Raw genomic sequence first — 13,016 nt, forward strand, 5'->3', positions numbered from 1 at the left:
AAGAGCTGGCTTCCTTTCACACTTATCTTTTTTCATTATGTGTAAATGCCGCAGCAGCTCAGGCAACTTCCACAGGAAACAGGCAATTAAAGTTAACTAGGCGAAGCTGGCTCCCTGCAGAACAGTACTGTCAGGTGGAACAAGCATCAACAGCACCAGCACAAACCAGCTGGCACCCTGGCTTAATAAGTCTGGCAATGATCGCCACATTACCCACTTATTCTGTGCTTTACAACAGTTTCGAGCTCATCGTATCTTCTTCGGTCGTCACAACAAAGACTCAAAGATTTGGATTACAACCTATGTTTGAAGCAGAATACAGCGGTGGAGGAACGGGGGTAACATTTCTGAGGTTAGTCGTCGAATAAAGAGATAACGTTCTATCAAATGCACAACACCAGAGTCAGGCAGAGTAGAGGCCAAAAATAACCCGACACGCCCCAAGCTGTGCTTTGTCTCCAAAAGGCATCATTTCCCTTCACAAAAAAAAACAGACATTTCATTGTAAGCTAATCATTCAAAACCCTCCTCTCGACACTGACCGTGAAGGCTGGGTAGACGCCACGAGGCGGATGCTGGTGCTGGGTCAGAGGAGAAAGCAGAGATTCAGAGGTAGGGCTGCACCTGATGGCTATTTTCAATACAGTCATTTATTTTTTCCTCATTAAATCGACAAAAAGCCCCAAGTGACGAATTCAAATCGGACAAAGACATCACCTGCTTTTGTTAGCTGTTAAGTCAAAGCATGTGTAAATGTGGACACTGTAGTCACACTATGTAAATGTAGACACTCTAAAGGACATACGCATAGCCAAATAAAACATGCAAAGGAGAGGAGATCGCTGTTACCAGAGTGACAACAGCAAAACCAGACGCTGTGAAGGTTTATGTCGTGTTCCGCGGATTAGCATTTACATGATACGTGATAAGGAGCACACCGGCTGTAACTGACTTGTTAACCATTATCCCAACTACAATCTCGCCCTGTGTCGAATTCATGGAAATGAGGGTAAGAACATGGAAATGAGTCTGCACCTCTGACACTTGTCAAATCAGACTCAATCATACGCTGCTTCTGGCTATTAAAGGAGGGTGGGGTGGTTCTGTTACATACTCCATACAGTATGTGTATAGATTCTTTACAGTAAATTACATGACAACCTGACAGTACAGCAGGTGGTCCCTGCAGGGCAAACGTCTAACTTATGCATGTGTCAAAACTCAAATGCACTTTCTGATCCAACTGCGGTTGAACGCTCCTTGAGTTTGATGCTCCGAGTGTCTCTGAGGCTCTAGTGTTGAGACACTAGAGCATCACTGCTTCACCCACCCTGTGGGGACATGAAGATTGATCACCTGCCATCTTTTCACCCCTATAATTAAGACTGTTTTCCTGAGTGTATTAATGTGTGTGTGTGTTTCAGGCTAGCCCTGCCTATCTTTAATGAAGGCAGGGTCAACTCCTGTTGTGGAAAGGACTTTGTTGGGAAAAATAAAAAAAATAGAAGCGCAAATAGCGGGTAATTACCCTGGGCTCCTGGCTCATTGAGCTAAACCAAATTTTAAAATCTGCTGCTCACTCGACAACCTCCTACCACTATGTAACCTGACTATCAAAACCAAATACGCGTGTATGTTTTTAAGTAAAGCAAATGCAAGATCCAGGCAGCGCACAGGCCATTATTTCAGAGTGGATTTTTTGGGGAAAGGGGGAAAGAGTTTCCCTGTACTGTCTGCTAGATTTAAACATCTGGGATTTTTATTTTATTTTTTTAAAGAAATAAGCTCCAACTGTTAAGTTAACCAATGTGATTTATTCGCCTACTGTTCATATTAACAGCTTTACAAATAAACAATTTAGTTCTGCTTACTTTTTTAAAGAATTAAAAGCAAAACATTGTTGCAGCTTGTTCCAATCATTTGCTCCATTAAATATTGGATTGTAACAAATAACGCCTGAAATGAAAACTTTGAATTACGATGACAATAAATAAATAAATAAATAAATAAATAAATTCGTTGTACTTTTTACCCACAGCAACAACAGAAATAGCTAATTTAATCTTGTTAAATGACATGACTTAATTATGAAGCCGTGGCAACCATCAGGGAACAATGTAGTAAACAGTAGGGAGGAAAAAAAGATGTTCGTGTTCTCCCTATTCTGCCACAACTACCCAAATCTTTTATCCACTACACCTTTCAAATGCTTAGTACCTGCTAAGTTCATGCTGCTGTAATCTCTGTTGTAATCACAATGCTTGTCCTGACCTGACCACTCTTAATTCCTCGAGCTATTGGGTCAGAGGTAGGGGTAAGCCTGTTGGCTGGGACCTTTTATCTAATTAAAGTGCAGCCAAAGTGAAATCTGAGAAACACCATGATCTGATCTCCCAGTCTGGACTGTGTTACTATATATCAGATGTTCTTTGACTCTGGCTGAGAGGAGGAAAATCAGAGCGGAGCAGCAACCTGGGTGCTGACGGGTCATGGTTAACCAACAATCAGAAATTACAGCAGAAAACGCCACACTGACAGCGCATTGCAAACATTGTCAACTCAAATAAAAACATAATAAACCACTGGAGACCAGGGCAAGTCTGCACAAGTGAAGAGGACACGGTGTTACTAGTTTGTATTCAATCTAAAAACTCAAATGCCACAGACGAGTGAAAGAAAATTGCTGCAGATTAATACGCTAAGCTACTTTTATCCCCTTTTCACCCCCATTTCCCCTGTGAATCTATTGCCCTTTTCCCAGGTTATTCTTGACATGCGACACTTCGGCCGAAGCTTAGAAAGGTCAAATACACCCGCGAGCGAAATGTAGCACGCTTCAACAGTCTACATGTCTATCTGAATGCTGGTCCTCCTTCACGTATGCAGTTTTGCCTCTGGCCTCAGGTCAAATGAAGGAAGAAGAGGGGATATACACACAGTCAGAGGCAGATTGGGAAGTCCACGTACCCCGATGATAGCATTCAGCTCAGTCATTGTCACCTGCTTGGCCCGTTCAACAGCCTGAGCCACCTGCTGTTGATGCTGCAGGACACATAAACAAAGATTAGATCACTGATGGAGAAGAATATTTCCCGCCTGATGGTTCATCTAGACGAGTAGGCACTTAAGCTTGGGGGGCCTCCATAATGCACGATAGTCATTTAATCGCACTTATCATCAATAAAACAACACATCAATGTACTACATAGCACTCAACATAATAGGAGAATCTTCTATTAGGTAAAACAAGACATAAAAAAAGACTCTGTATTATATGTGTTTTATGCATTATAGAAATGCAGGTCAGAGTGAATCAAAGGAAAAAACTGAAATCTATTGTCTGGAGGTTTGCCGCTTCAGGCGTTTGAAGGTTTGCTTTCATTTCATTTCCTTGCGCATTAATTCTCATCTCAGTTTTCCAGGAAAGCCAGTTCCTTCAGAAGAACTGATTTATGTGTTTATGTTTGACTATTTGTTCAATATTGACAGGATGAGACAGAAAAGGGGCGATATTTTTAGAAGTGGTCAGTAGTTGTTTGAAGTTTGAGTCAAATACATTATTTAGAGGGCTAAAACTGTCAATTTAAAAAAAGAAGGGAAAAAAAGGTTTCCTCATTGTTACGTGCAGTGAATCATCTGTTGTTCCCCAGAGATTATCTGCACAATAGTCATCGTCACAACTACAGTAACAGCACAATGTGAAACAAATGAGTCTCAGTCTCATCCTTGAAATGCTGCTGGCTGGGTTGACACTCACCTCTTGTGACAAGAATGGCATGATCTGAGCCAGAATTGCATTGAGGCGCTTGGCAATCTCAGTCTGTAGGAGAAGAGACAGAAATGATTAGAATGACATCCTTCCAGCATACTGCATGCCTCAGACAACAGAATAGCCAATAAGATAGCACTAAATGTTGCAGCGTCCATCAGGACACACCATGTATTTCTTAACTAAACTGGGACCGCCTTAGAACAAATTTGCTTCCCCCTTTCTCCCGCCTCCATTAGGCTCAGGCCTTATTTCATTAAGGCCTGAAATATGCTAATACCATCTGGCTGGAGAAAACCTAATGAGGTCCATACTTCATAATTACGGCCCATACAGAGGGGGGTAGGGCGTGCTGAAGCAGACAGGTTAACTCTGGCCCTATCTATCAGAGGCATCTTTGGTATCGACCACAGAATATTAGCTGGCAGAGTAAGCTGATACTGGAGGGCTCGCCATACATGGAGCACTTTACAGTGCTGCATTTGGTCAAATGGATGTGCTGTGCTGCCTGCCTACCGCACTTGAAGGTCCCTAGACATTTTGCCCAAGCCCATTTCCTTTTTTTTTTTGAATCTGCACTTTCCATAGAAAGAGATGAGGAAGATGCATAGGAGAGGAACACAAAAGTAGAAAGCAGAATAAAAGAGAAGTGGTGGGGTATGTGTGGGGGTGATGAATGGTGAAGTGAAACCCTCTGATGTGACACTAAGGTAATGTGGTTTGACTGGACCGGGGGAGGTGAACTAATTGATTCTGAGAGATTAGGGGTGGAGGCCCAGCAGGTGTGTGTGGGCTGAAGAGGTCCTTCCCGCCATTTTATACGCTACTGCACTTCACTCATTTTCTCCCTTAACCTTGTTTGACTGTGAAAGGGGGGGAGGGAGGAGGTGCCAGTAGCTTTCTGCACAGCCTCTGTGTCACCCTTTTCATTCTGGAGGAGGGGGGAGAAACGGGAAAAGAGGGAGAGAAGAGGAGGAGAGAGACCTTTGCTGGCCTGTCAGGAATTATCTCACAACCCCCGTCTGACCTCAGACGCACTGTGCTTTCTCCCCTCCTTCCTCCTCCAAACGCTTCTTCGCACCCCTTCACGCTAATCTCCACTACTCTCCTCTGTGCCCTCCCTCTTTCCTCTTCCTCTCTCATCTTCCCCCTCTTCTGTTGCTGGGGCAACACTATCTGGCACGGCTGATCGTTATGTAAATTGGGCTGGGGCTCTGACCAGAACAGCCTGTAAAATCATATTAGGCGCAGCACAGAGGCAGGTCATTAAATTGAATTTTCGGCCTGTCGATCTGATCAGCACGGGAAATTAATGAGGGATAACTGGGAGACTGGAAATGGGGGTGGTGATGGTGGTGGGGTTCTTCGGAGACTCATAAACCATCATCATTAGCGGAGGCTGGATACAATGACACATGGGTAGGGTGAGAGTGTTTCAGTATCACACCACTTCTCTGGAAATGGCTGCAAGGGGAGCAACATGGGGCCTGTAGAAACGACGGTGTGCTGATACACTCGGCTATTAGAGCAACCACCATACAAACCCTCCCTCACACAGAAAGGCATCCATTTGTTCGGTGCAAATCACCACTTCAGAGCCACCACTTTTAAGCCAAAAAATAAATAAATAAAACGCATCGAATTCAGGTGCACCTTTTGTTTTTTTGAGTTGTTTAGTACTGTGCTAAAAAACACAGATTTCTCTCAACAATTCATTCTGAAACATGAGCTGAAGCACCAGGTGCTTTGAGAGCTGAGCTACTTAAATATTCCCAAAACCCATGGCTTCCTCTGAAATACCACCCCACCCCACCCCTCCTCGACTTTAAATATTACTTTGGAGCCAGGAAATAAAACAATGGAGCAGACTTCCTTTGCATCCATTTCTGTTGTACTTTCTGGGCCCCATTTATTGCAGTGTCACACAGGAGCATCGATTTAAGAGATCATGAGGGCAAACACGGCTCACATGTCAACCTGTGACTGTAAACCCCTCAACCGAATCACTGATGCTATCAGCTACATCTCATCCTTCCGTGTCGTATTTAGTCACTCAGCTCTGTTCAGACAGAGTTCATGCGTTAAGGAGAGCAAAACAGGCACATGGCATATCTGCACGTCCTTTTGACAGCCAGCCATTCTGAAGGGTTAAAATAAAAAAAATAAAAAACCAACAACAACAACAACAAAAAAAAAACCTGCACACATTGATAACAAATCCAATGACTTGCAGCGCTCGTAACGACTCCCACTTTACTTTGCAGGCACTATTTTCCACAGTGCTTTTAGTGGCAGAGACGGGCACTGGAAAGAGTTTACTGTCACTTAAAGCCACTGAAAACAGAAGCTTTTGAGCCGGCAGAAGCTTTTCACTGCAGCTCCACAATTACAGGTACTCAGGGTTGTCTAGTAGCACCAGAGTTTGGAGAGGCTCTCTCTCTCTGTTTCTCTCCGTTTCCCTCTCTCTCTCTCCATTGCCTGCCCCCCTCCCCCGTCAGTGGTGCGTTGAAAGCCATTTGGCTGTTTGTCGCTCCAGGCATTAGCCCCCCGAGTGGAGAGCTGAGTCTCTGACGAGGATTCAATTGGCGAGGAAAACAAGTGGCATATGATGGTGGGGGGTGGGGGGCGCAGAGATGGCTGTTTGGGAATTATCTTCTCAGCCAGAGCAGAGAAAGAAAGAGGCACTTAGAGGTATCTTGTTCATTACAAATGCATGAAGAATATTTTGCATGTGCATGTCATTCTATTTTGAGCTAACACACACACACACACACACACACACACACACACAGTGACATCCTTTTCTGCAGGGGGAGCATGTGGAAACAGGTTGTTTTCCAACAGATTACATCTGATTTTGTTAACGCTCAAATCATCAAATACACAACATTTTTTTATGCTTCTTATTTCTGAATGATGTAGTGTAGTGTACATGTACACACATATTCATGACAGGCCTGTCATCAGTTGGTTTGAGCGAACGCGCACACACTAATTGTGTAATACTGTTCTTCCAGTCCTTCTAGCCTGGCTATCAAAATAAAGCAGGTCTCTCAGCCTCCGGTAACCTCGTCAAGCTCCCTTGAGACACACACAAACACACACAAACACTGTGTGTGTGTTCTCATAGTCAGTTTGTTTTGGCTTTGAGAAAGATCGGCCATCATCACCTTGGCAAACAATTCCAGGAATCCTGTATAAATTATTCATTTGCACAAGCTCTCCCGTCTCCCTCCCTCTGCTCCTCCTTTCACCCTCTTCCTCCAGGAAACGGACTTCACTCTCCTTGACAAAGCACTTTCTCTGTTTCCCTCATTCATTCAACAAGTGAGGAAATGGATATGTGGAGCAAATTCACAAAATGGCTACACAAGGTGCAACTAAGTTAAGCAGCACAGTAGAAAGATAGAGGAATTTATTCATCAGGTTTTCTATTCGTGTGGCACTCACTTTGCCAAAGAGCATTTGAGAAAAAAAAAAAAAGAAGAAAAAAAAAATCAAAATGTAGGCAAGCGTACGAGATAAACAGGGACCACAACAGAGAACAGAGGGAGCGAAAAAAAACAAAGCATCCCCCACCACACCCCCACCACAAAGTCAGCAGGGCACGATGCTGAGGCAGCCTAATGAGCTGCGCTAATTAAAATCACTTATTGACAGCAAGCGAGGGTGATTACCTCCACCCTGCACTCTTTGCCATCATAAGAGACACTGTCAAAACAAATTACCCCCCGGCAGCCGCACAGATCCCTTTCATAGCAACTATTCAGCTCGGCAGCAGCATTAGGGGAAACTGTGTGTCTGCGGGAACTTGAATTGCAGTGTTTGTGTGTAAAGACACAACTGGTGCCACCATGTAAGGGATGGGGAGTATATATTTATGTGCGCCCCGTGTTTATACCTATTCCCCCTCTCTTTTCAATCGCGCTTTTAGTTTATCATTTCTTTGTCACACTGCAATAAATCTTCAGCGCAAGCGAAGTAATATGCCTGCCTGCATCCAATAATCCAGCCTCCCTCCGGTCGCACCAATAACGGGGACAGCTGAGGGGCGTCTGTTTACCTCTCGCTGATGTCACCACAGACAGTCGTTCACCAGGGATGGGAGGGTGTGGGTGTGTGTGTGTGGGGGGGGGGGGGGGGGTCATGCATTATTCAGAGAGCTCAGTCGTCTCCACCGGGCTTATTGATAAACAAAGGAGATGCACAGGAGAGGACAAGTCGATTAACCCATTTACCCTGAAGGCCCTCCTGTCTCCACCCCTTACCCCCCACCACACCCCTTTTTGTACCCACTTGTTTTGTCAACCGCCACCATCATCCACCCACCAGCTTCCACACCCACCCTGCATCACTACAATCTCCTTGTTGCTTTACAGACAAACGCTCAGCAACGTGAAGGAAGGGGGGTGGGCAGCTCCATGATAAACTGTAAACACACCTAGTAAGCGCGCATGCACACACAGAGACACACACACACCACGTGCCTACAGAAAATGTCTACGCTTGATGAATTGCACAGTGTGCTGCTGTTCCAACTGGGCTACCCTCCCACTGATGCCATTAACCTTCTGGATCTGAGGGCCATGAAGCCTCCAACCCACCCCTCTCCATCTCTCCCCCTCTGACAGACTCCCACTCTCATACATCATATCACACAGCTAATGACACAAGGGCCATCATTCACATCACATCGTTGGGGCGGCGGGGGCAGAAAAGGGAGGAGGGCGCAATGAAAAGACATAAGGGCGCCAAGAGGAGGTGGAGAAGGAGAATTAGGGAGGCAAAGGCAACTGAAGGAAACAGAAAGCAAGTGTGAATCAGAGAAAATGGAAATGTAAGTGCAGGAAGATAAAAAGGGGGCAGTCTGGAGATCTTTTGTTCTTCTCCTTTTAAAGTAAACAGAATAAAAACATTATGCTGATGTGATTTCACACAGCTGACTACAGCCTCGGGTCACATTGTTAGCTAAACGGAGCGGTTTTGCTGTGCTGTCTTCAGGTGTAATCTGACTTTTACAGAGGGTTGATTCTTTATTTAGGCCTCTGGTGACTACAGTATGTGCGGAATTACGATATCTTACTCTAACTACACCAAAAGTTCTCTGGCATACAGTCCAGATCAACCTGTGCATGCATCAAAACTCATCAGGTGAGATTTCTCAGAACAAGTACAGACATCTTGCAGGTAAAAATCCAAACTTTTATTTGGATTCATGTTAAAAAACCCAGAGCCCAAACTTACATACTGAGGGGGGAATAACATGTGTCCAATAGCCAGTCCAAAACACCCCCCAACCCCACTGAAAAAATTATTCATGATAATTTTCTAGATTTGCAACTCTACAATATTATAGATTTTTTTTAAAAACAAGGTCATCAAAGCACTGCTGGAGCTACTGAACTTTTTGTTTCTTGCTAGAGGACTATTTAGTAAGTCAATTCACTATTTGGGACGGTTTCCACAAAACAAAACAAAAAAGCAAAAAAAAACACCAACCTGCTTCAAACAGTCTGGACATGACAGACCAAAGATCAACTACAAATATACCAACAAACGTGGCCAGCGCTTCTAAACCTAACTCAACGGTAACGTGACATGGAGTGAACTGTGGACATTTGTGATACAGCATGATGCCCAGTGCTAGGTGGCAGCTGAACTAATGAGCTTTTAGCTCAAATGGCACTTGGGAGGCTTGGAGAATAAAGCAGGCAATGTATGTGCTCACTCACACACTCGGAAAGGCAAACCGCACACACGCACACAGACACACCATGTTCTCAGAATTTGTGCCAAATACTTCACTTTAATCTTATCAAACCATCCACATCAGGCAGCGTGCCCTTCGTGTTGTTTAGCCTGTCAGCATTTTCACTACAGGAAGCCAGTATGTGTACCCTCCCAGAAGCATTTAGGGATGAGGGTAGAAACTAAGATCAGGTATGCATGTGTATGTGTTTATATTCTTAATCACTAGGAAGGGATGGGGGAGGGGGGTGTTTTGGCTGTACACAAAGCATCTCTGATATGGCTACATACCTGTTTGTGCATCTCAATGTTAAGCCCGTAGGACATCTCATAGTACTGTAAAAGAACGGAGAGAGAGAGAGAGAGAGAGAGAGAGAGAGTAGAAAAAAAACCATTATTAACTTAAATGAATTCATATGTTGAATTAATTAGAGACAGATGTTTATCCATAATGACACCATTTTTAATTGAGCAAAACGCGAGACAGTCCAAACTGCTCTCGACTTTTCTCTGAACGCACAGAGAACTCGTGCAACAAGACAAACACTGGTTAACTGGTGTGACATCTTATCGGTCCTCTCAAGCACCCAAACAAGAATAAAAGAAGTCAATCACATGTAGAAGAACAACGGCAGCACGGTCGAACTGACATTAACTGACGAGGCTGACATCTCGATGCGCATTTTTCAGCCGCGGCAGACGCTCGCCTGGCTGCTGCCCCTGTTTACTTCTACTTGGCACGGCCTCATCTTTGAGCGCAAACACCGTCCAGACAGCAAGGAGAAAGCCAATACTATTATTGAAAACAACATTATCTGCTGCTGATTGCCAAAAAAGCTTGCGAGCCCACCAACAGATACAAACTAAAGCCTAGTAGTTTGTCTGCCTTGTTTATCAAACACACAGCAAACAGCTTCCATTTATTGTAGCTACTCCCACCACCTTCTGGTTCCTCACAGGGAAAATAATATTTAACAAACGTACTGCTGCGTTTGGTTAAAGTCATTCCTTTCATGTACAAACAAGATAAGCACGTACATACACAAGTGTGAGGTCTAAGTTACACAACTTGTCAGATAAAGATTGTTCTTTTTTTTTTCTCCTTTTTTCTTCCCATGCACACAATGAAGCCTTTCCTGTATTAGCAAGAAGCTTTGAGCTGGCTTGTCTTTACAGAGGCACAGATTTCTTTGTCTCCCATTTGATCATCAGAGAGCTCTGAATTGACTATAATAAGATTTAACTGCACTATTGGAACTGTTTTACATTTAACCCTTTGCAGCACTTTGATAGGCATCAAGCACTTATCTCACTTCTCAAGTGTGGTTTCCATTAAAAGGTGAAAGCTCTGACACATGCAGTGCACAAAGCAAGCAAAATGACATGCAGCAAGTACGCAGGGTCAGATTTTTAACTTCCTGCTCTCTGACTTCGAACGTGATTTAAGCTGCGACTAAAAGCTACTCATCTAGTAAATGCCCCTGGGTGTTTTTGGTGTTGTGAAAACCTTGCAGACGCATTTTGAACTTGCATGCTTTTGAGTTTATAATCAGAAACAATACAGAAACATGAGAAAGTTTCTCATCTGACAAACTGTGATCGGCACATCTATAACATTTTTGAATGAGGGGAGAAAAAAAAAGACTTAAATCCATTACTTACTTTGATTATCAAATGTAACTTTTTTCCATTTTCCACCCATTTTTTTACTAATAGAGAGATAGATTTTTACTGATATCAATGACAAGTAATTATCCAACAAGTAGTTCATTATCATTGCAGCTGGGAGGAAAAACACACACAAAGTCTCCCAATATGTGAGAAATCTCTGGGTGTGACCACATGGCTCACTCTGGGAGAGTTAAGATTTAAAACTCTCACACACACAGGAAGCTGTCTGATTCTCACACACACACAGCCAGCAGACCAGTCATTAACCCCCAGTGGACCATGCTGGGTGTGTTAGGGAGGGGTGGTGGAGGGTCATAAAGAGGACCCCAGAGCCACTGAGAGGAGGGGTAGGGGGGGGTCGTCACATCCCACAATCAATAGTTGGACGTTTGACCTCGGCTAGAGTTTCACCCCCCCTCCCTTCTTATCCCATGAAAACTCAGGCGTGAGTCAACAGTCTTAACACAGGCTCTACAAAAACAACCAGGTTCTTTTCAGCACCTGTGACTGTTCACCACCTGAGGCGAAAGGGAGGAAACGCCATTCAAATCCTGTTCTCGGCTTAATAGCTGTAGTACTCACCATGACGTAGTGACGCTGCATCTCCGTCTTTTCGTTGGCCAGTTTGTCGTATTCTACTTTAAGGCTGGGTGGGGAAGAAAAAGCATTGCGTTTGTAAAAAGGATCGGTACACCGATGCAAAACGTTTGGTTTTTGTGCGCCACGTTATGATTGCACAAAGCTACAGTAAGGGAACAAAACATCAGCGGCTTCTGCTTCACGTTTCCAGGAAGCCGATGCTGTTTACAGTAGTAGTCTAGTCATTACCTGTGGTACTGGGCCTGCAGGAACTGAAATTCGTCTTTGATCCTATCGCAGGACTCTGCTACTGTGAACTTGAAGCCAGGCTGCCCTGGCTGGTGAGGAGCCTGAAAAGTGTGAGATTGGAGATACCACAGGTGTAAATAACATCATCACATAGCTGAGCTCTCTCTTGCCACCTCCTCCTCTCCTTCTCTCTTTTTTTTGATAACCCCCCCCAGTCCTTTCTTTTATGGTTTGTCTTCTCATTTCCCTTGAGTCTTGGACTGGCAGAGGAGGGAGCTGCTTTCACTCAACATGTGCAGCGACAGAGGTGTGACTTTATCCGTTTGCCAGGTAGAGTTGCTAAATCACACAGTGCTTTTTTTTTTTTTACTGCACAATTAACTTTCAGGACTGTAAAAAGAAAAAAAAAAACTGAAAAAAATACTACTACTAATAAATCATTCACCACAAACAGCACCGGCAAACATAAAGTCAGTTTACAGAAGGAGGTGATGATCTACTTTACCGAGTCCAACACAATCTCAGATCTTGTTTCCAATAAACACCACCTCTCGGTGCCTCTCCTTGCCACAGTGAAGCCCTCAGCAGCACTGATGCAGACCATAAATAGTAAGGTGTGGATCAGCAGCTCCACTCTGACGAGCTAATTAGGCCATTTTGAAGGGCAGCGCTTCTGCATCAATTTACAAACAGCGACTAAAGACGGGGGACTTACCGGATGCCGGCCTTGTGGATACATGTCGAGTCCTTTTTCCACAAGGGAGTCGGTGTGTTGTTTTTCTCGTGCTTTCTTTCCGTAATCCCAGCGAAGGTGCGGTAAATCCCCGCCACCCCCTCCCCGATATGCGCAGGATGGCGGCGGACAAAGCCTCGTTCTCGGCTGCGAGGCGCACACTCAGAGCCAGCCCAGCGGATGGATCAGCTCCTTTCTTTTGTACCTAAACAAACAGAAAACAGCTGGATCACGTTCACAGCGCCTGAAAGCAACACGAACGTAGAG

General features: G+C 44.4%; 1 protein-coding gene across 1 annotated transcript in view; it reads right to left on the reverse strand.

Annotated features, from left to right (window-relative positions):
* Positions 1–13,016, reverse strand: part of LOC100690688 (transducin-like enhancer protein 3-B) — a 28,806-nt gene that overhangs the window by 14,443 nt on the left and 1,347 nt on the right. Inside the window, 7 exon segments of the mRNA XM_005461548.4 lie at positions 543–581; positions 2,968–3,042; positions 3,758–3,820; positions 9,809–9,853; positions 11,771–11,834; positions 12,017–12,117; positions 12,732–12,954. Of these exon segments, the coding sequence (XP_005461605.2) occupies positions 543–581; positions 2,968–3,042; positions 3,758–3,820; positions 9,809–9,853; positions 11,771–11,834; positions 12,017–12,117; positions 12,732–12,755 (411 nt within the window). The 5' untranslated portion in view covers positions 12,756–12,954.

The sequence above is a fragment of the Oreochromis niloticus genome, linkage group LG1 (genome assembly GCF_001858045.2).
Source record: "Oreochromis niloticus isolate F11D_XX linkage group LG1, O_niloticus_UMD_NMBU, whole genome shotgun sequence".
Classification (NCBI taxonomy): Eukaryota; Metazoa; Chordata; class Actinopteri; order Cichliformes; family Cichlidae; genus Oreochromis; species Oreochromis niloticus.